Genomic DNA, 25,188 nt, shown 5'->3' on the forward strand with positions numbered 1-25,188 from the left:
AAGACAATATGATCTATTTCTTAATATCAAAGTAACATATAATGTTTTTAGAGAAAAGTTGGTAATATATAGATTTGCAGGGCTAAATGTGAAGGAAGAAAGATTGGATTATCAATTTTATCATTCACAAGATTCTACAAACTGAAACAAGGGTCATAATAATTGATTCAAATGCACATTTCAAGCTTTTGTTCATATGTGCTAGTAGATAACTTCTGTTTGCCGCCATCTTTGAAAAATGTCCTAAATGTTCCCAGAAAGTGTCTCCTATAGCAGACAGCGAGTTTCGACTTTTCTGGGAAAATTCTATTATTGCGTCCCATCAAATAGGCTGATTTAGAGTCAAAATGATAGGGGAAAGTATTTTGGGGCTCTGTGCATGGAATAGCTAACCGTGTTTTAGACCATTGGTACGAAACTGACTTAGTAAAATTCTGAACAAAGAAAAAAAGTTAGAATTAGATCAAATGGACTGAACATTTTGATCCGAGTTGAGCAAAGATCCGACTTCGGAAATCCGACTTACGCACATGAAAATGTGGGCGTATAAAAAATCAGAAGATAACAAAATTATCTAAAGTGATTAAAAGCAAAAACTCTTGAAAATCGGGTAAAATATGTAGTCTGTAGAATGTTAATAAGAAATTGTAGGCAATTAAAGGATGGACAGATTGACCGCAAACGCATGTAGGCAACAGTAATATATGACAACATTTCAATATGGGTGTATAAAAATGAAAATGTTTTGAAAATAAAAACATTAGAAAAATGGAATAGTCTTTACCCTGGAATGCATATTTTTCGAGACTTGTTCTGTATATCGACTTCTCTCTCTTCACATTTTGGGAATTTAATATCTACAAACTGTAACTGAACTTTACAAGTACTGCATGATTTAATTTCTATCTGACACCAAGAACTGTATAAATCTACAGAATAATTGGATGGGTATAAAGCTGATCGTATTTCACCAAAATCTCCTTTCTCTACCCGAATAATCCTTTCACTTTTACCCTTGTCACAACTTATTGGCCCTGAAAAATAATAAGATACATTATTCTAAATAAGATTCAGAGCAATGGAGAAGTATGAGCAAATGACACTTCTGACCTTTTATTACTTCTCCATACAATTCAGTGTCCCAAATGTATTTTTTGATAGTTGTGGGATATGGTAGTATAAGACTATAAGATAGGTTGCCCACAGCAGCTAAATCATCCAAACTGTCAACAAGGCTTGTTGCATATTTAATCTTTTATAGGTAATGGGGGTATTTGCAACACAATTTCATATAGATCAGATTATAATTTTCGTCCTTTGAGGGTTCACAAGGTGCTACAAACTGAAAGAAGGGCTTTAAGGAAGTAATATACAAAAATTGTTGAAATTCGACAGTATTTTTCGTTTTACCACGTCCATGGTTTTACTAATTTAAATAATGCACATTAATTTCATATAGATCACACGATGAATTGTCGTTCGAGCATTCACACTGTTCAACAAAGTAAAACAAGGCCCATAACTCAAGAAGTAATTATTGGAAATTGCTGGAATTCAATAGGATTCTTTGTTTCACTAATTTAAATGATGTATATAACTTTCATACAGATCAGATGATAACTTATGTCATTCGAGCATTCACAAGGTTCAATAAAATGAAACAAGGGCCATAACTCTAGACGTAATTAATGGAGATTGATGAAATTCAATAGGCCTCTTCTTTTCAATAATTTCTATGATGGATATCAATTTCATACAGATTAGATGACACTTTCGTCATTCTAGCATTCACAAGGTTCAATAAAGTGAAACAAAGGCTATAACTTTAGACGTAATAAATGGAAATTGCTGAAATTCAATAGACTTCTTTGTTTCACTAATTTAAATTATTCATATAAATTTCATATAGATCAGATGATAAATTTTGTCATTCACAGGGTTCAACAAAGTGAAACAAAGGCCATAGCCCTAGACCTAATTAACGGAAATTGCTGAAATTCAATAGGATTCTTCATGTCACAAATCTAAATAAGGCATATATATTATATAAATATCATACAGATCGGATGATAACTTTTGTTAGAGCATTCACAGGGTTCAAGAAAGTGAAACAAAGGCCATAACTTTAGAAATAATAAGTGGAAATAGCTGAAATTCAATAGGCTTCTTTGTTTCACTAATTTAAAGGATGCACGTAAATTTCATACAGATCGGATAATAATATATGTTGTTCACAAACAATACAGTGAAACAAGGGCCATAACTCCAGAAGAAATGAAATGTAGTCTGTAGAGTGTTCACAAGAAATTGTGGACAATGGATGACGGACAGACGGGGGCAACGACAATGTGGGTGTATAAAAAGGCAATATTTTATTTGCCTCGGAATGAGACAAGTAAATCAGTATAAATGATCAAATGTAGAAAAACTGTCCTCATTCTGTTAACAAGACATGATCTGAATGAGAGCATACTGTTGGATGAATACTTTTGCTGCATATTCTAATAAAACATTTAAATCATATTTAGAATCTCTAAGGAAACACTTGAATAAAGTGGTGCCTCTGTTTGTATTCAATAATGAGAAGTATGGAAGATAAGTTTTACAACTACCACTTAAATAATTTTGAAGAGCTTTCAACGATGAGCTACCTCATTTTATCAAAGCACCTGTGACATAAGTAACCACTGCAGCCAAGATTACCTGTTATCTTGAACCACATGATGTTTCAATCCACAACTTCACAATTGATTAGTTGGCGTGGCTATAATCATAATATCTATGGATACGGAATACAACAGAGAGATCAAGTTATCAGTTCAGCTTTCACTTGATAATAAATATTTAAAATCTTAATCAACTAAAAAAGTTCCTTGAGAAAATAAATCAGCTAGAACTTGTCAGAACTAATTTATATGATTTGCCAACTAACTAGATACCTATCGCTGTAAAAAGCGACTAATATCTTTCATTTATGTAAGAAATATATCTTGATGGTAGATTATAATTCACGAAAAACAAAACACTTGATAATGCACTTGATAAATTACAACTGTATAAAGCATAGATGTGAGATATAGAGGGTTATATCTTTACTTTATTACACAGCTCAGCTGGAATTCTATCAAATACTCTTAAAAATAGAAATCCTTAAAACTTACCTCTATCAATTCCATTCTTAAGTGCCAATATCTGTGTCACTAGAATTACAAATGGAAGACATTTGAAGATCGCTGAAATAGATAAACCAAAAGTCAAAATAGTCATTGTGCGAACATTGCCAATCTATAATAAAGGTTATTATAAGCAATTAGCTTATGACATTTGGATAATATGTATCCTCTATTCTCATTATGTAAAAAGCCAACAACAGAAAAAAATATTTCAATGAAATTAATGTCAATATGGATTATGGTTCATAGTGTGATGTCTTCAATACATAAATTAAACTTGTCACTTTCATAGTACCATCCAAAACATCCAAATATAACAATTCTTTGTCCAATAAAACCTAATGGTATTATTCAAATGTGAATTATTTTAAACAAGATTCTACTTGCACATCAAGAATCTTGAGACAGTCACAGACATAATTATAAAACATGTTATAGTTAAAATACACAAAAAAAAATTAATCCTTATTTCAATCCTGAAAATCAACCATATTTCAATGCTTTACACACACACTTAATCTGAAAATGTAGAATTGATAATGTTAAGGTCCTTCTTTTTATAAATTGCAAAACGATTTTAACTTAAAAAATAATTATGGGCAGCTAACCGATAAGTAATCATCTTATCATGCTTTAAATTATTTATAAAAAATACTAATGGCCATCATAAATTTGAAATATTCCCTTTAGTTCCTATCAGAATGTATATTTAATGATTTTCATTCAAAAAAAACTTTGGCATTCTCGAAACACAAGTTTTCATTCCCTTGAGTTTTTCTAGTGTTGGAATCATTACAAGAATATATGCATTGAAAGAGTCTGGGAATTACTGGCAGACAGGTACTTAAGTCATTACAGGTTTAGAATCAAATCAAATTTCTTATTGATTGAATGATTTATATGCTTTATTCTCTTAAATCTATATATAGTTTAAGTTAAAACTGAACTTCTCATTTCTAAGGCAACTACATTACAACAAATGTTTTTATTTTGAATCAGTTAGTAGACCATATACCATATCATAATATCAGTGTGACATCAAGTAAATGACAACAGGATGAACCTAGAATGGCATTACCACACAGGGTGAACCTAGCATATAACAAACTTTGTTATTTTGTTAAATTGTTGTTCTTGATTTGGAGAGGGTCTATTTGGTGGGGATCTATTTGTTTATCAGTTTGCTTTGCTGAGTTCTAAACATTATTGATAATTCCTGTTAAACCTGGATTAAAAATAAACCTGTCGATTTCAATGATATTTATATGTTGATTTTCTTTCTATGTTTACAATCTTTCATCGATTTACCGTGATACATGAAGCCAAAGCCAAAATAGAGATATAATTAAACGAAAATTCATAAACAACTACTTCAGGTTCATCTTTCAAAATAACACATACGATCAACCCTATTCATTATTTTCACCTGAATCAAATGGGTTTAATACCTTTAAGTTATATCTTTTCATGCAAACAATTTTTTAGCTAGGCATTTTCAATGACAGGCAAAATGAAACTGTCAAAAAATCAAAACCTGACATTAAAGTTTCATACAAAATAATTTTCTTAAAAACTTCCATAAATGAGTTATTGGAGGATGGTCAGGAAGTCTATATAGCATGCTTTATGTATTTTTGTTCAAAATGTTTTGACTAGGAAATTATGGAGAAGGCCAGTTTAGGTAGATCAGACATCTTAGCTACTGCTAATCTACTTATAATGATGAACTGTCTGCTCCAAGCCACAAACAGCTTTCATTCCTTTGTTATTGTTACTAAAAGGTATCAAGATGACCATTTAAGGTAAATGTAGCAGACATTAAATTTTATTATAGATCCTATGTGGTGTGTTAAATAAGGATGAAATGAGAGTGAAATCAGCATAGATTCAGAAAGCTAATGATAATGATTAACAGCACATCATCACATCACAGACATGGTTATTTCTGTCCATATGAACTAATTGTCATAGTCACAAACTGAGAGTCTGTTCAAGCTTATAGAAAGTTCCTGAATAATACATTAAATATTGCGTCAATGTGTCCTAATGATAAGAACAGTGATAACCCGAAGCTTCTATGATAATGCAAGAAAATTCCAATTTTAATCAGAGCTTCTACAGCTCCCTTTATTTATACTCCCAGGATTAACTAGCAATTCTAACTGCCAGTATGAATTTATTTTTCAAGTTTTCATGAAGGGATCAGATATTCGTCACATATACAGTATGCTACATAATAACCTATATAAAGCACCAACCCTCTCATAATACCAAAAGCAACATTGGCATATCAAACCTCCCTGTATGATAAACCCAATATAAGCTAAAGAAATCAGCAAGATTCGCTGTAATAACCTTTCCCTTTTTTAAACAGTATTTGCAAGTGCCTGACAGTTAATATATTTTGAGCAGTTAATATATCAAATACAGTACTGGTCTACACATACTTTTAATACTTCTTTAATGACAAACATAAAAGTCATTAAAACACATTAACTGTTAAGTTATAAATAAATTTGATTTTTCCCCTTGGAATTTCACCAGACATCTTGAATATAAAATACATGTATTATACAGACAGTAAAGAATTAGTATGCCATGTGTTCCTCTCTCTTCCTTCAAACACTTATGATGTGATAATCAAATCTACATATAATCTATAAGAATCATTATCTAATAATAAAATACACTTATATTACCCTAAATGAAAATACATCAATCAAACTGAAGTTTGTCACCAGTATTTTCTTGAAAATACCTTTCAAATTTGAAAAGAATTTCAATGCCTAAACAGATTGTAATGGCACAAGTGGAAAAATAGAAAAAAATGGCACAATGCTAAAATAAAAACAAAAATCAATCAATTTCTTCAAAACAAATTCTTCTTATTATTAGTGTTTCTAGTGATGTGTATACATATTTTTCATTTGTGCTTCAATTATGCACTTTAATTTGTTTGGTTTTCAATAAAAGCATTAGGTTGGTGGGATAGGCCTATACAATAACCTGATGTTCAATTCAGCACTATACAACAAGAAAATAAAGAATTGGGTTAAGTGTGTGGATATTCAGCCTCCATCACGGGTAAAGTGCAGGTAAATATCTAACTTGTTATTATAAATCATAAACCGCAAAACAAAAATACAAAAAAAAAAAAATAAAGTCCAGATAACGTCTGCATATCATCCATGTAAATCAAAATTTTACATCATGCTTAATCATTTAATCAACCACATGTATCTTTAATTTATCAACTACATGTCTTTAATAGGGTAATGGCAGGTGTTACATCTTAACATGTAATTAACATTTCACATACTACACAGTTAATATACATTTTCCATGTTTATTATAAGGTGATATGTAATTAACTAAAGGTGTCAATCACTTATCTAATCAACATATCCATAACACACACTATTTATTAATATATATATGTATCACCTAGGAGGATGTATATTGGAAAGTGATATCAAATGGATCTGTAACTTTGTATTTTCTAACTATTTAGGCATTTAAGTTATTGTAGATATGGAAGTTAAGACAGATTTGATACACAGATATATGTGTTTCTTGTATGTATACATGGATAATGTTATTTTCTAGTTTTCATGTGGAAATGTTAAGAAAATATTGCCACATGGTCTAAGTGCTATTGTTGTAGTAGATACACAGCCTAACGTTACATATAAACACACCCTGAAGACTTGGAAAATGTGAGCCCAGTGTCATCATCTTCCACCTATAGCATCTCAGCAGCTCTGCAACTTTTCTTTAACAAATATTATTTTTCTGTATAGTTTTTGCTGTTAACCTTTTTTCTATACTAATAAGTTTTATTAGTTAGGCACCTAGTTCGAGTTAGTGATGGGTGTGGCTCATTGATAGTAACATTATGAGGGGCAAACATGTTTCTTAATCTCAGACAAAGGTTCTATTCATAATCTACTGGAAACTGATTTCTAAATTCTCCAAAATAAGATATCATTTCATATTTGTGCTATATAAGAAGCAACCCTGGCTACTTATATTAATTAAGATGAAAACAAAATTTCTTAAATCTATGGTAAGGTTTACTCTTTTTTTCCCAACATTCACAAAGTATGTACACTTATCTTCTTTCACACACACTCATTTCATCAAGTTCGCTGCTATCATTGTCTGATATATAGTCAGTAATAAAGATATATTTAAGTAGCAGTCTTGATATAAGTAGTATAGATAGACACAAAGTAGACTAAGTGAAAATAGACAAATAACTGCATATCTTTATATCTGACAACATCCTCATTCACCTGTCTTATATTAATCATTACATATATCTTCTAACTTCTATGTAAGTAAGTAATATACAATATACTTCTATATGTATACTTGACTTTAAAAACAAACTGGTATGGATAGAGCAATAATTGAAAATGCATTTCTTTTATAGGCTTTCAATTGATAATCATTTAGTTCTTACTATGTTCTATTTCATGTATTAATCATTCATTTTGAAATTTTGGGACTTATTTTAACATGTCTACAATCACAGATGTGCCTCAGGACAAAATATCCTACCAATGAACTAACCATCAGTTTTGTTATAAAAAAAGTATGTTTAATTTAGCCTTGTTGCACAAAAGTACATTTTCAACCAACTGAAAACACAGTATGGATACAACTGTACCCTTCAGTAGTGTGTAATATTATAGTTCAATATTGAAGTCTTATCATCTAAAAGAAACAAACAAAATCAGAATATCTATAAAGATATCTGTTGGATCAAGTACAGTGCATGTCACATCACTTGCTACACTTGCAATACAGATGAGGACATTTCTGTGAACATTTTTCTTTGATGTTTAAAAAATTCTACTACAAAATTTATCCATATGTTTACAGCACACTTGAATTTTAAGAGGCCCAGCTACAAGGTGGAACTTGATTTGTATGTATGGTATATGTACATATAAACTGACATATGTTTGGAGAAGTGAAAAGGAAAAGAAAGAAATGCTAAGATAAAAGAATGTGTCAGTTCAAGTGGCATGGTACAGAGTAACAGTGGTTATGTCCGTCAGTGTCAGTTTATCACCGCAGATGGCAGTTTGTACTGCATGTGTAGGTGGATGGAGTGACACGAATTCAGAAATTTTCCCCGTTCTGTGAAAGCATATTTGGTTGAAGAAAACAGACAAACTAATTTAATACGCTTTTCTTTCAAAACCCCAAAATAAATTCATTCTGCCATTTTACTTTCACAAAATAAAATAATTTAGAAAGGATTTTTAGAAGAAATCTGTCAAGAAAAACGTTTGTTAGCTGACGGGTTGTTTGTCATTTGGAACACTGTGACATTCTTATTCAAAGCATCACTGATTATCTCAGAAAAACTCTTGTTACTGTTTGGAATTTCATCTAAAAACACAAACACTGATGCCATAATTAAATGTTAAAGACAATTCCACATGGCAGACACAAATCTAATCATCTCCGACTTCATGTATCAAGTGAAATGATACATCAGTATTAAAAACTTTAGAAGGAAAAAAGGCGTAATGTGGCCATTAATCAGACTGAAAGCAAGTAGTGTTGCATATCATCAGGGAATAAAGCTGTTTTGGCTTCCAACTACTTAATTTTACCTCAAAAACCTCATCCTTCAAATTACCTTCATGTCAGTTCTCTATTTCTCATGATAATGTCCGCACAGGAATTTCCCCAATCTACTTCAGACTACGAGCATGTTTCATCCCCTCCCCAAAAAAAACGACAGCTTACATTAAGTAAGCATTTTTCTGTTGAGAACTTTTATTGATTTAGAAGAGCCCTTCCTATATATAAACCCTCAACACAAACTTCTGCCAGTCCAAAACGTATGAGTTTTGGAAAATATTTTCAAATTGGTCATAAATCCTTCAAAGTGAACATGCTGTTGTCAGTCACTTTCAGGTCTACTTCAGATTTATTCTGCAAGTAATTTCGCTAAGAGGTTAATTAATTTGGCTATTGAGGAAAAACTGACAGAACATATAAAGTCAACATCTATCATTTTTGGGGTATTTGTAAATACTATAATATTAAAGCCATTATAACTTACAATGGAACCAAATGAAGACCACTTAGCATTAATTGTATGGATGAGTATTGAGCTTTTAACCTTTGCACTCGTTAGATCCAGGATGCCTTTTGGATAAAATGATAGTCTTCACATGATAAATTATTGGCTATTTCTGTTGAACAATATTTAGAAGTTACCAAGTCAAACACTTATATGTAGGCCTATGAATAATTAATCATACATTTGTGAAATTAAAGTACAAGTACTAGGATAAATCAAACACATGGAGAGGATATTGACAAATTGTTGTTGTTGTTAGTTAGTTGTATTTTACGTCCGCTTCCACCGAGGTGATATCGCAGACAATTGACAAATTAAATGGGATCCTTTTTTGTAGGGTTGACGATTTACCGACACTACACAATCTTCTATCATTGGTTACACACCAAATCAGACTATAAACATGTGTTGACAAATATCCGCAAGTAGCTTTGTTATCAGTGCAATAAAGCCTTAAAGTATATATGAGCATATTACATCATAAAAGTTACAAGGGAACCCCCTTCAGGTTGGAATAGAGCATTTTCTTTAAGATGTGCCAAAAATCCCTGCAAATTTTTGGGAAAGTACCCTGAAAAGTTTGCCTTTCTCATTTTGGAGAGGCTTCAGTAAAACACTGTGTAGAGAGCTAAAAAGAATTGTGAAAAGACATACCGCTGAAGACAGAATGATAATTATGTAATCTAGATGAAATATTGGAGTAACAAAGCACTTCAGTATTTGACTAAAATCATGCCAACTTTTGTAACTTAAAAAAGTGAGTAGGTGTATAAATATAAACCCTCCCAAGTGGTGCATTCGAGGAAAAAGAAAACTTTTAACAAGGTCGTTATAGAGCGCCTTCAACCATCTGGAAAGTCATTTAAAAACAATCTGTCTACTGAAGATGCTAACATGTTCTCACATTAAAACCGCATCCTCAACATAAATAAGTCAAAATGCAAATTTTCTATTTAAAATGTACTAATTTTTCATTCCCTGTAAAAATAAAAAAAAATGTTCATCTTTAAATGTATGCATGCTTCATTAAAAGTCTAGCTTTAGATGGACCATGAAATAGCTGAAAAGATTTATATTATTTGTACAATGTGCAACTTTTCGGTATTTTTTTGAAAATATTAACAGTCACATTGATCTTTTTAACATCCCATGATTTTTAGAAAATTATGAAAATTAATTTACACAATCAAATTTTTGGCAAAACTTGCTTTTTTTTTTCAAAAATAAATTATTGATTGTCCACTGCATGCTGATCCATCGTGGTGGTTACTCAACTATCCTAATTAACTTACACAATCATATTTTTGGCAAAACTTGCTTTTTTTCAAAAATAAATTTATAAATTTATTGATTGTCCACTGCATGCTGATCCATTGTGGTGGTTACTCAACTAGGCTAGGAAAGAGAGAGAGAGAGAGATGTGCTTCAAGGTTCACTCGACTCACATTAGGTCCATTTTGGGGCTAACATATGGTACAATTTTATTTCAATAACTTCCTTGCGAATAGGGATCTTTAGCAGTGGAAGGTAACTGAAGGACCCAGAGCAAACCCACTATGTGTGGCAAGCGACCCTATTAGTTGTCAGGTACAACCTTGGGATAGAAAGCACACCACTTAACTCAATGAAAGACTTTTTGATCTATAGCGCTAGCATTAGACCACTCGACTACCTAACTCCATTCAGTCACAATAGACTAAAACATGACATATGTTTCTAATGATTTGGGTGATTGGAGGGCCGAATGGCTAGGGTGTGTGCGGTGCATCATAAGGTTTATCATTGAGTCAACTGACATGGTTTCGATTCCCCAGTTGTACGTGTCAAGGAGTTGGGTTGCCTGTCCAACCTTGTAGGTTTTCTCCGTGTCCTCTGGTTTCCTCTCACTACTAAAGACCCCTACGCGCAATTATCAAAATAAAATTGAATCATATGTTAGTCCGAAATGACCTAGTTTGTGTCATTATGTTAAACCCCTTTTTTTCTCTCTCTCTCTAATGATTTATGCTTCAAAACCCTTGACACAAATATAACTATGATCCATGTGACAGTGCAAACTAAGATTTTATGATGACTACTGGATTTATACAGTTACATCTGAAAAGCAGTCAGGACTGTACTACTTAATTCATCAGTAACTGCAATTTCATTATGAAATAGAATTGAAAAAAAGTTGAAAAGTTAATGTCAATTTCACATTTTTTATGCAAATCATTTGACTTGCTTCTATGAGTCATCCTGCGTTAAAAACCACTTGAACATTTTTCTAAATTAAATTCATCTTATAACATTTATACCATGTGCAATGATATGAGAAATGTGGGCCAGACAGGATACTTAAGAAAAGCTTTAAGAGTTAATAATGTTAATGATTTCTCCATATTTAAAATCACACGCTGTGTAATTAATGATATAATTCTAATTAAAAGATTTGATATTGTCACACTCATCATTTAAACAATAATGGTGAGAATTAAAAGAATATAAATAAATAAATCAATCTTTAGCATGTCAATTAGTTCTGTCAATTCTTGAATCAAGACCATGGTGGTGTTCTCTGAAAACCTGCTTTAACAATTACTCACATTAATCCCAATTACTCACTTTAAGGCAATTTGAAATACAAAATGAATTATAGCCTGCAAAAAATTGACAATCGGGAGCTTTGTGTTTATTATGATCGGTCAAGGAAGGTCTTCAAAGTTATAAAATGTTGACAAGGATTAGACAACAGTAGAAACATCTCTCTGACCATCCACAGTTGATGACCAAGTAGGACCAAGATGAGTAAATACCACCAAAATTATAACATTAGTCTATAGGAGATGTAATTCATTAGATCCAGAAAAAAAGTCAGCTTTACGTGTGTGTAAGTCTAGTGTGTTGGGGTGGCGCTTTCTCACTAACCAGAGAGAGTTCCCTGGGCTTTTCCAGTAGGACGGAGAGTCTGGCTTAGCACAATGTATTGCATCTTTATTAGTCTGGATGGTGCAGAAAGTAGGATAAACCCCATTTCATCCATTCACTCTATTGTGCTTTGTGCAACAGGACTTGCCAATGCTGTAGAACATGTATAAAAAAAACAGTGTAAAATGGTATTTTTATGATATGTAAGCAACACCTCCCCTATAGTGATAATTATGTAAGTAATATATCAAGTCAATAAAGACATGACAAGCCAACTATAGAGTTAAAATGATGAAGATGTACACATGTTAAACAGTAATCATCATTAAGATATAGGTAGGTATGAGGTGTAACTCAGTAAATATGATCTACACAGTATAGTAAGTGCTGGAGAATTGCACCACACATTTGTAAACTGAAAGCAACAAGACAAGCTGCAGACAAGACACACATGGACATTGCAAGCAAAAGTGCTATCAAGATACTAAAAACTGCAAAATTTTCTCATGAGACCCACAGTGGTTCAGTGGGTAAGGCACTGGCTCATTTACCACGAGGTCCGGTGTTCGACCCTTGTGTTTGTCGAGAAGGTTCCTTGGGATATTTCAACCTGATTTCTGTTTGTCAGTGGTGCTAGATGGGGGGGGGGGGGGGGGGGGGGGCTGGCAAGAAACAGCGTTTAGTCATTTGGTTGGGATGAGCATTTTAAAGATTATTTGATAGTTGGAATTTGATGAACAGTGAGCGAAAATGCCACAGTCCGTCTTCAATAGCCCGGTTGGTGAATTCTACCTAAACGCCACAGTCCGTCTTCATTAGCCTGGTTGGTGAATTCTACCTAAACGCCACAGTCCGTCTTCATCAGCCTTGTTGGTTGAATTCTACCTGAATGTCAATGACCACTGCCAAGTAGTGCACTGAATCTAGAATTCAAACAAATGTATATACCATCTCTCATCGCTATATTTTGGCCCCTACTCATCTCTGTAGGGTTGAAATGAAATGTGGTTATGCTTGTCATTTAACATGTTAACTCTTAGAGTATCAAACTGGGAATCTTCCTCATATTTATTGAGACCACAGGGTCAACACATCCCTCTAGAAGTTCTGAAAGACATGTCAAACTGGTGTACCTTAGTCACTGATAAAAATAAAATATCATTAAAATATCTAATATCAAGATATTTTAATCATTAATTTCTATTTATTTTATTATATCATGTTAGTTTGTTTATCCAATCTATCTATCTAGAATCTCTACAAATAGTTTTAAAACATTTTTATTAGTTTTAGGTATTGACACAAATGTCTCTCAATAATTTTATTGGATTGCTGTATAAACGATTGTAAATTCTGACATTTTATCTGGTTTATTTAATCAAGTTAATATCAAATCACTGTACGGATATGTGTTTTTTTGATTATTTGTTTGATCAATTATTCCATATACAGATATTTAAAGAACAAATTTTGCTAAATTTGTAAAACTGCTGTAACATTAAATAGATGCAGAATGTACATCTTAAGTAATATACACAAAAATCTACCTCTTGGATCTACTTAAAATAGTTGCCCATACCCAGTTGGAGGTGGAGATGGGGCCTATTCTGTCTTTTATTGTCTCCTAATATTCTCCATGAAACAGTGATTTCAGGTTATTATAACCTCATGCTCAAATGCCTTTACTAGCATTGGTCATACTTGCCAAGGCACCCTTGGCCTTATTCCTTTATCAAATCCCTGCTATAAAAAATACCTTTTACACTCAATTTATTTTAAGCAATGCATATTTTGCACATGATACATGTTCTTTCAACAAATTTACATATTGATTTAATGTACCTACTGACCTTCAAGGTAATTCAAATAAAAAAGTTAGCACCACCACTTTAAACCAATAATGAAATCATTCTGATTGGATCCAGTTGTATTGTTCATTTGATTGAGTGTGGCATGCATGTTCTATATTAGATTAAAAGCTAGTTTAATTGATTAATGATCCTTTTTCTTGTCCATTATTCATCATGGCTGTTCTATTCATTCACTGAAATCAATTTGAAATTCAATTTGTTAATCTAATATATGGCAAAACCCCAACCTAAACTGATCGATGGTCGAATATACAGTGAATTTTCTCAAATCAGAATCTAATAAATGTATTACAAAGATTTCTTTTTTTTTTGAAAAAAAAATATCATCTTAATGAGTTTTTCCACCTCTTAACAGCAACCTTCCAGTAATCTATTCTAAATGTAAGACTTTTGTTAAGGTGAATTCCCATTTTGTCAAAATATAATAAAAGCATTGCAATATTTTTTTTTTTTCTTCAGGAAAAGATATCCATCTTAATTATTTTTTCACCTTGTAACTGCAACCTTGCTAAAACTTTTCTAAATAGATTTAAAGAAAAGATCAAGATTCCAAGACATTTGAAAAGGTAAATTCTCAAATTGTCAAAATGTAATAAAAGCATTGCACTATTTTTTTTCTTCAGAAAAAGATATCCATCTTAATTATTTTTTCACCTTGTAACTGCAACCTTGCTAAAACTTTTCTAAATAAATTTAAAGAAAAGATCAAGATTCCAAGACATTTGAAAAGGTGAATTCTCAAATAACACTTTGTTTTGTTTAAGTTTTGGTTCAGATTTATCTTTGATGTTCTTAACATGACATTACTGTCTGCAACTAAAGAACTTCCATCTAAACAAAACCTTTTATATCAGGGAATACAAGAAGAAATGTTTGTAAGTTAATGGAAAAATTATTCTGCTGATTCCATAATTATATAACAGGCATATTGGTTTGTTTATTTGGCTTCAATTCTTACCTTAACTCTTATATCTGATAATATGCCTATTTATAAATATATAGTTATCAAAATACTATATATACTGCCTTTAGTATAAGCAATGGTTAAAAATATGTATATATTACAATATATACAAGCAAAGATATCAGTGATTGATAGTTCTGGCTACATTTTCATTGCTCTTTCTACTATAAACTGATATTTCAAAAGTTATAAAAGGTTTTGGTTCCATTGCAATAATAAAAATTGATGCTATCATGGTTAACAAGTGCACAATGTAGTTGTTACAAACAAAAAGTCTAGATAGTATAATGGTGATAATAATGTAGACATTATAGATAATTCGGAAATTGGTGTTTGACAAGTGTTTAATGAAAGAGAAAGGCGAAAGACAGTTGGGAGTGTTTCACTTACAGATAAACGCTATATCAATTAACACTTCTGTTAAGATCATCTTCTTCCCCCTGAGGGTGACTGACAACACAAGTGATGTATGAAACTCAGTATGTGTTATTATCCTGTCTACCTTACTTTAGCCATTGTAAAACTATTTATTGGCTTTAAAAAGAGAAAAATGGCTTGGAACAATCCATGAAAGATTACACAAACACCATCATTTAATTAAGCATAAGAACTAAACAACAGAATTTTTGGTATGGGTACCTGAAAAAACAGCTTTTAAAATAGTTGTTGGCTAATGGCACAGATGTACCATGAATAAGCTGTGTAGATTGATAGGTAAGAGATGGAAACATTTCTTGCAATATTCATGTTACTTCTACGTATATCATGTATTGAATAGGAAAAACAATTTGCTTAAAACTGGAAACATGAAAAATAAGGTTTAAACCTTTAGCACCTGGTACAGTATATATTGATTACCTCAGTTGCCTGAAAACGTTATAGAATTTTGTACCAAAGCCGTCGAAAACTACTGAAATGGTCATAAATAAATGGAGAAATGACTACTAAACTATACAAAAAGAGTGTGGACCCTTTGGGACTAAATCTTGTTGTTGAAGCCATCCTTTGCGAAAGTTCTTGAATTAGAATTGAAAAAGTTTCCTAGTCAGAATTTATTGATTTAAATAAGTTTTGGGCTACATTTTATTAGAATGGGTGATTGATTATGGTCTTAAGACTTTTATGTACTTTAATATTGGTAGCTAGTATAAAGGTCCTACATTTAACTCCATGAAGGTATTAGTGCAGATTAAAGTTGTACCTGAATGCATAATATTGGCTGGATAGAAACATTTTTTTACCAGTTTATTGCAAGGCTTATATTTCTTTCTACCGAGTTCTACCCAGTTGCTTTAAGAAAGACAATGTCAATTATGTACGTCATAGGGATAGGAAGTTGATTTAACTCCTAGTCAGACGAACTCCTGGCGAGAATAGGACCATCAAGTTTCATCCACCTTAAGCCAAGAACCAGTGTGAAATTTGTTTACTGAAACACAAACTACCTTATCTTGCTAAAACTGGCCTTTTCACCATAACTTATTCAAGACATTTGGCAATACATCCAGCATTATTAGTAAATATTACTGTCACTTTTTTTAACAGATGCTTTTAGTTGTGAATCTATTTAAAACCATACCTCTCACCAGAAACACTAATAACTGAATAGACCAAATAGCCCACATTGTTTCCTTCCTTGTTGTGTATCTTATCTATTTATCTTGTTTATTTTTCTACATTGTGAAGTTAGACTCAATACCATTTACACCAATACAAACTTCCTACAAAATGGTATATTTCTCTTTCATTATAATTAACTTTTGCTAATTTCTTTTACAATATTTAACATGTTCTTCTACCTTAATTCTGGTTAGAATCTGACACGGCAATCTTGAAGTCAAAAAAGTCTTTTATCTTAAAATCATTTTAGGAAATCAATCAACAAGTTCCAAATTAAAATAATTTTAAGAACAGATTCAGTGCACAGATATAGAACATTCTAATACACAGCCAACTGAATTGGATTAATCTTAAAACTTGACATTTTTGATAATAGAAACGGGATTCAATTTGAAATAATGTGTTATTTTTCTCAAATAAAGTTTTATCACAAAATACAATAGTGACCTTCAAATCAAAGCACTTGGGAAAATGAATAATCCAGAAAAATTGAATGACCTAGGTTTTCTTGTTATTGTCAGTTATAATTTCTACAGCCATGAAAAGAAATGAGAAAATGGTCATGGCAGGAATATAATGGCAGCATAAAATAACCAAAGGCATGTTGTCAATGGTAAAATAATAGTAGACCAAAATCCTGTTTCTAAATTAATTTGCCATAAAGCAGTAGCAAGAAATAATTAAAGGAACATCTTGCCAATAATATTTATCACTTTTTACTGGTATACTTTCAGTGACGTTTTCTTAGCAAATGACATGGATGATAAATTCTAGTTCATCTGTAACATATAGAGTGCAGAGGTTTAGAGATAAATCTTGTGATAAGTCCAGACACGAAACTAATTATCATCTCTTCACCTTACACTAATAGATAATTAACATCTCAATACTTTAGTGTTGGTTATTACCAACCCTACTAAAGCTATCATAACTAATAAACTAGCGGAACCTACTCATAGAAACCATGAAATCCTAGGTTGACTTCTATCATGGGGATCTACAGAAACATCAGGCTATAATATTGGTTGGTAAAGCTGTGTAAAAAATCTGTTGTTAATGAGCGGACTTTGTTTTCAGTATAAATAAACGCAGATTTAGTCTTTAAGTGCTCTACAATGTTATTAGATCTGGTCAACATCATATATATAAAGAAGAGAATAATAACAGCTACCTGTCTGACAAACTCAATCCATGTGGGGCTTACTATAAAACTCAAGTAGTGAACACACTATCTAGATATATATAAAATCCATGCATAAAACAGATTAAACAAAAATGAATTTAACAGTGTTTTAAAACAGATGAGTGCTTGTAAGTTGAGAATTTCAGAGTTACAATTTCATCATATACATATAATTTTATGATAGTTGACTTGAAATTGAAAAACAAAATTTTAAGTTGGAAATTAACATCCTTAATTTAAAAGTGGCTTGTGTTAATAAATATTTCCTCCAAAATCCAATAAGGAAGGCTGTCTACAGAAGAACGAAAGCTGTAATACATTTATCATCAATTCTCATTACTCTTGCACAGATTAGAAGCAAATGATTTCTTTCAGTACAAATGGTGAAAATCCATTAATTTACTTCATTTTCTTTCAAAATATTGTATGCACCATCTGACTTTCAGAAGCAATTTCAGACGGGCACAGGTGTAACGCCCCATATTTTACAGTATTTTTACAAGTAACAGAGTAACCTAACCTACTCCTGCTAATAGGTCTAAGTAACAAAAGTAACAATTAGAAAGAAATATCTGCTATCAAATTAACTTTCCTCCTACCCCAGCCCACAATCCACATGTTATCAAAGACATATAATGCACATGTAGCTTGTTATTTTCTTGTATGAGTTTTAACCGCATGACAAGTAGGAGACCGAAGTAGAAGTTTATTCTGTAAATTTGTAAAAACGGATACAATTAGTGTTTGAAAGACCTCACTTTACTAAATAAATAATCCCAACATGTAACTTGTGGTTAAAAAACTGACATACCATCATGGCAATCTTTAAATCTCTTGTGAAAACCTACAGCAGAAAAAGACTGGTTACATCTTTCTTTTAATTTGATTACGCAGACATAAATGGGAAGTGAGATATAGCAGTGTCACTTTTGCTGACAAGAACAACAAATGGTGTGTGTTATTTGTACAATTTACACATAAAAAATGTCTTAATGACGGATGCCAATGGATAACAAGTTTAAAACAGACTTTTGCAATCAAAAAAAGATACAAAAATTCAGGTGTGGATGTTCATCTACATTAGTCTCCCAAGGAACATAGATTACTAATGTAGACATACATGCAGTGACACCGTTTTACAAAAATAAACATGTCCCACTCTAAATATCTATTTCAATCAAAGGGAAGAACTTTCATTAAACATAGCAATGAAATTTGAAAACTGTAGCTCTTTCTGGGTGGGTTTATAATTAACCACTTCCAGTTCTACTGGTATTCGCCATACTTTAACCCTTTAGCACTTAGTACATGTAAATATTAACTACCCTTGGACCATAACATTACCCATGACAGCCTGAAACTATTGTTCCCTAGTCCACTCGAGCCACGTGAACAGCTCTCTCCATCCTCGTTCTCGAAGGTGCCATAGCTTTTCATGTGACTCAGACGCTTTAGGGTGGCTCCTTATTTTCGGCCGGCTTAAGAGACACAGATAATGTAGCCTCTAGGCATTCAGCAAGCACTTAAATTTATTCTAGAAAATCTACTTTTTAATATTAATATATCTTTGAAATTCCTGTAATAAAATTAAATGATACTTGCCCAATTGCAAAATGTTTCTTTAATGCTCACATTTTTTTTATACTGTTGTTTTAACCAAATGCAGTAGAATAAAAATGCAGATTGTCTCATAATTTGGCACCACAAAAATTCAAACTGACATCCCAAATGACAGTGATAACTGGATGTTACGATGCACCACATAAACCACATAGCAATTTGATATTGATCTACCTTCATTATATTTTGATCTTTTACCAGTACTGCCAAAATATGTGGTACATACGGCTATTGATTACGTTCTACAAAAACCATTCTAAAATTCTAAAACAGAAATTGATTTTAAGACAGCTCATTAGATAGTAAATATGAGATACAGATTACTGAGACAGCCCTATATGCCAAGGTCTGTGCACTATGAACATAGGTGCTGGTGGCTTTGTTTTGTAAAAGTTACATAATTATTTGAAATCAGACCACTGGCAGCTACCTTATTAAAGTCCCTAATCTTCTGCCACAGTTTTGTCCAAGTAATAGAATTATTTATCTATTCTCATGTTAATCTTAAAGGAGCAGTCCCAATTTTCACTGGATCATTAGGTATGCAAATCATATGCCAAACTGTAAAGAAATAGCCTTGTTACATTGACCAAAATTCTAAGTCCTGTAGAAAGAATTGCCAAAACAGTTCATATGGGTTACATAACTCTTTTAGAAACACACCAATAACCTACAAAATTCTATTACTCACCAGGCTAACAATGTAAACAATTAAAGGGAAAATCAGGACTGAGGACTGACAGAGATGGAGAAGGGAAAATACTGTGATCTATGGAATGGATCCTCTGGTATTCATTGTTTAGTATTTTGTTAAGGTGAGTCTGGGGTTTCATGTGCTGGAAAGAGGTTGTTAGAGTGCCACACTTAGCACTCTTGACATGGCTTGCCCAACCCCTAGTATACAGGAAAATTATATACTGGTAACACCATTTGGTCTACATTCCTGCATATCATCAATAATCCACAGAGCTCTGACCCCCCCAAACTGAAAAGAAGTTAAGAAGCACATAAAAAATCCTTCATTTTGTGAAGTTTAAATGCCAAAACAGTGTGTATCTGTTACCAACATCACCAATAAAATAACATTATCCTATGATATATTTTAAAGCTATGTTGTACAAACATCGTAATAATACACAGTCAGTACACGTTTTTACCAATTTTTATATCTTGATATATTTCAGTTTAATGTATTTAACATAACTTGTTTAAAGTAAGATTCTCTTCAAGAATTTCCAGTGAATAGATAAAATTTTACCCGTTGTACCTGGATGAACTCTTAACTTATAACTTGTGCTAAAGAAACATCCATTTAATACAATACACACAATGGCTTTAACAATTGAGTAAATGGTGCATTTAGCATGTGAAAAACTACTTATTGCAGCACACTGTATGTCATCATTAGGTATAGATTTACAACAGAGAGTTGCAAGATCAATGCAATTAGAGATCCATTTTCACCAAAAGAGAAACTGGTACATTTTTAATGACAGAAGCAGCTATTTATAGGCAATACTCCTTTGTTTTGGTTTTTTGTAAATGAATATGCTTGAAAGCTTTTTCTCTATTAAACTCAGGAAGTATTATGACATAGTTAATATATTTGAATTTCTAACTACTTTAAAAGAATGTAAACAAATTTAAAACAGCTCTACAAGGTATGAAATGATTAAGACATAATATTAAGAAGAGATACTAATGTTTTATAAATAGACATATATTATACCACTGAGATGATTACTGCTGAAATGTGTATTTTTCTATCTATGATATAATATGTTTAATGTTTTATATAAAGATATTGGTGAATACCAGATGGCACAAGCAGACAGATAATGTATTTCAGGAACACATGTTCAAGTTTATAATTTAATCTAACTTACATAGAAATTTTGATTTATCAATTTAAAATCCTTCATGATGGATTACTGAATGGTTATTCGTATGTTCATTTATAAAACGGCAATTCCAATAAAAACATCTATGATGAAAATTTTCTCCAAATTTGCCTGTTTACATTCTCCAAAGGTTCCAAAGTAAATGTCTGGTCATGCAATAAAGTAAGAAAAGTATGTCCTATAAATAAAAACAGCAAATAGGTAGTGTTGAAGTGAAGGTGTTAAAGGCTAGGTGTTGATGATACTATCAACAACCTATCAATATATATTATTATAACTTACTTCACAGTCAATATTAATATACCATAATTTACTCTACAAACTAAAAAAAAAATAACAGCAATTTAACACTCGTGTATACTAAACATTTCTCCTCCAACTATTGTAGTACTTTTTATTCTGCCTACATAAACACTGAAAGATATCCACAGACATAACAATTTTTTCAAAATATTTCACAAATACGTCTTTTCGCATCATTGTTTTTTGTGGCTACTCAGAGAGCATGAAAGGAACTACAGATATAATGTGTAAGTTATAAAACACTCTGATGCTGCATTAAACAAAATCCATTATAATTTTAAGCTTTCAACCAAACATATACATATATGTTTTGATTCTAATTTCTGCCATTAATGTGATAACCTATCCAGTAAACATCAAAGTACTGGATTAATTTCCTTTTCAAATACTTCTTATGTAAATATAAAATTATGTTTTAATGAAAATCATCGTGATCAAAGAAAATTGAAATAAAAACAAATGAAACTGACACTAAACAGCAACAGATTTAATTGACAGCTTTTATTAGGAAAATCACTTCACGATTTTTTTTATTAATCTGCTTTTTTTCTAAAAGAGACCTTAAAAGGAAACTAGAAAACATAGAAATTAGATATCATTTTCTTAGAATGGTTCATTCAGACAAAGGTCATTAGCTATTTTATTACTCTTGCACCACATTCTAGACCATCTTGATACAACATTGTTATTCAACTTCATTTGACTTTCTGGATGTCATTCCATAAAGAAGACAATAAATAACTGGTTAATGTGCACATACGCTCACCAAATAAAACTTTCTGTACCTATAGCCAGTGGTCACTATATACACTTTACGGCAAGCTCACAGCAATCTGATTAAAATTAATCGACATACTAGTGTTTTGGTATCGGACACCTGAAAACGTATTTTTTTAATTACAGTCTTAATCTGGTTGATTGGCTGGTGACGTCACAGGGATCACACATACAATATACACTATTAAGGTCTTATCACTATCCATACACACCACCAATGTGTATTGACGGTTCAATTAACATGCTTACTGACCTAATCATTACCCGTTTATAATTACCTATGTGTAAGCTACAAATCACTCTAATTCAAAGCATTTTTAAGAGCTGACATTTCTCGTCTTGAATTTTAACAGATTACATACTTGTGACTGGAATATGTTAGAGTGAATTTTAAAATGACACATTATCTTTGTGTTGTTGAGAGTTGTGGCAATATCAGCAAAGAAAAGGTACATCATGTACCGTCAATTCTCTTCCGTTCAAAGTAAAGACATTCTCGATCATGAACATACCCTATGCTGCAACCAACATAAATCACCAATAAAATATATTACACCCAGCTATTAATTTAGAATGGAAAGAATTCCAAGCTGATTACATTGCTGGTGTCAGAAATGAGAAAGGTATAATGTTGAGAGGAGGCAGTAGGACAGATACACCTGATATATCAAAGTTAACTTTTATGTCAGACCATATCTTGAAAGGTCCTTGGAATGAAGAAGTTTCTAAACTAAATGTTAAACATTAGAATTATTATTGTGTCTTCCACGTTTTAAAACAAATTTGATGGCACATGGAAAAGAAAACCACTGTGGCAGCATCAATCTCTGAATTCCAAGTATAACGAACCATCTCTATTGGTGTACTGTGACCATCCAGAACTACCACCACGAAACCATTTCGTTTCTTTATAGCCAATAATTAATTATCTCTTGACTTCATAGATGTTCGTAGAATTATTGTACAGGTTTAATGTTGGCTTACTCCAATTTATTCTGATCTAAAGGACACATGGAATATGGCTACAGCGACTGTCTTTATTATGGTATTATAAAACAAATTCTTAATTGGATCTTAAATTAAAATGAATTAAAAAAAAAATCATTCCGTAGTCTATTGTTTTATTTCATTAGGGGATTAAGGTAATCCGCCAGGCATTAATGAATACAAACCCCGGCTGTACATAGGTAATTAAGGAATAAACATTCTGAATATGCATTTGATCACTCTGATGTCACTGGTGTCTGAGGAGATTAAGAGTGTTTTCGATAATTGGCAAAGTTGTTTTTATGGGAGGTCTATATTATTTGCGACTTTGAGTGAAGATGGCTGATTTAATTTTAATCAGATTGGTGTGAACTTGCCATAAAGTGCATATAGTACAGAAATTTTCGACTGGTAATGTTATGTGCACTTTAACATATTTTGTATCCCATTTTTCATGATATTTATCCATACAAATTTTAATGTAATCTAAACTTTGCTGAAATTAAAGTAAATAGTATAATACTGAAAAGTAATTTCTAGTTTTAATGGATTTTATGGATGTAATCACAAATCAAACAGTATTTGAACTCCTCTCTCTATTGAATAAAATAACACAAGAAAGGGGTTATAATTAAAGGTTGTCAAGAGAGCATCAACAATCTTTGGCTTTACCAAAAGATATTAAATTCAACCAGAGAGGCAAATGCAAAGTTAATCCCACCCAGTAGCAACCTCTCTTATGGTTCTTCAAATCAATTTCAAGCAAAGACTGGTCACGAGCTGAACACATCTATTCTAATTGAGAGATAATGTTTTTCATGAAGAATTTCACAGTTTCAAAGTCAAGGAAAGATTGACTCTATCTGTTATTTTTGGAACTAATGTTTCAGACATATTATCTTGCATGAAATATTCTGAAAGCTTTTCATCAGACAAAAAAAGTTATTAAATTAAATATAGCAACTTCAAGTGTAATGGATTATTTGTGTACTTTCTAATAACTTTTATTTTAAATCAATAAATTTTATATAACATACTTTTCGGAACTATGGCATTGGTATATATGCATAACAAAAAGATAGATTGCCAGACAAAACATTGGAGCGTTAAAACTAATCAAGGGCAAATTACAATATGACAGCCTTATAGTTCTTCCTAGGGCAAACTTAAACAAAACAAGCACCATATTCAGATGATAACTTTAGCTGTGCAAGTTATTAGTAATTCTTGGAAATAAATACACTTTCTTCATCTCATGAATAGAAACAATGTGTATATTGGATTATAACTTTAGTCACCAGACAGTCCTAAGATATTAAAGGCAAAAACTCTAAAAATAAATAGACTTCTTCTTTCACCTCATGAATGTAAACACTGTCTATGAATTTCAGAGAGAGCAAACAAGGTGATGACATTATGCAACCACATTTTAATGTGGGCATAAAAAAAAACACACTATGTGTTTTATTCAAGAGAGCTGTGTGGTTTTGCACTGGGGACCTTCAAGGTAAAAAAAAACCAACAATTAATTTTGAGTTTCAAGTTGCCTACATGAACATCTACATGTATCTTAAAGACTACAGACAGTTTCTAGAATACCACCTACTGTATAGCAGTTTCCTTGAGCAACCTTCAAGCCATCATCGATCCATAAAAATATAACACATATTTCAATACATGGATACCAAACTGTTTAAAAATCTCTGATAATTTACATACATATTGTATACATGTACATGCCACCCACAAAGTTTAAATTCTATACAAAAAATTGAA

General features: G+C 31.8%; 2 protein-coding genes across 4 annotated transcripts in view; one reads left to right on the forward strand and one right to left on the reverse strand.

Moving 5' to 3' along the window:
* Window positions 1–25,188, forward strand: part of LOC126816666 (uncharacterized) — a 142,554-nt gene that overhangs the window by 43,282 nt on the left and 74,084 nt on the right. The gene's annotated exons all lie outside the window — the stretch shown is intronic.
* LOC126816668 (uncharacterized) overlaps window positions 1–25,188 on the reverse strand; it is a 45,636-nt gene that overhangs the window by 13,585 nt on the left and 6,863 nt on the right. For all 3 annotated transcript variants that reach the window (XM_050543391.2, XM_050543392.2, XM_050543390.2), the window contains exons 2-3: window positions 3,162–3,233; window positions 785–1,034 (exon numbers count right to left, since the gene is read on the reverse strand). In XM_050543391.2, the coding sequence (XP_050399348.1) occupies window positions 785–1,034; window positions 3,162–3,233 (322 nt within the window). The remainder of the gene's footprint in view (window positions 1–784; window positions 1,035–3,161; window positions 3,234–25,188) is intronic.

This window comes from Patella vulgata, chromosome 3 (assembly GCF_932274485.2).
Source record: "Patella vulgata chromosome 3, xgPatVulg1.2, whole genome shotgun sequence".
Classification (NCBI taxonomy): domain Eukaryota; kingdom Metazoa; phylum Mollusca; class Gastropoda; family Patellidae; genus Patella; species Patella vulgata.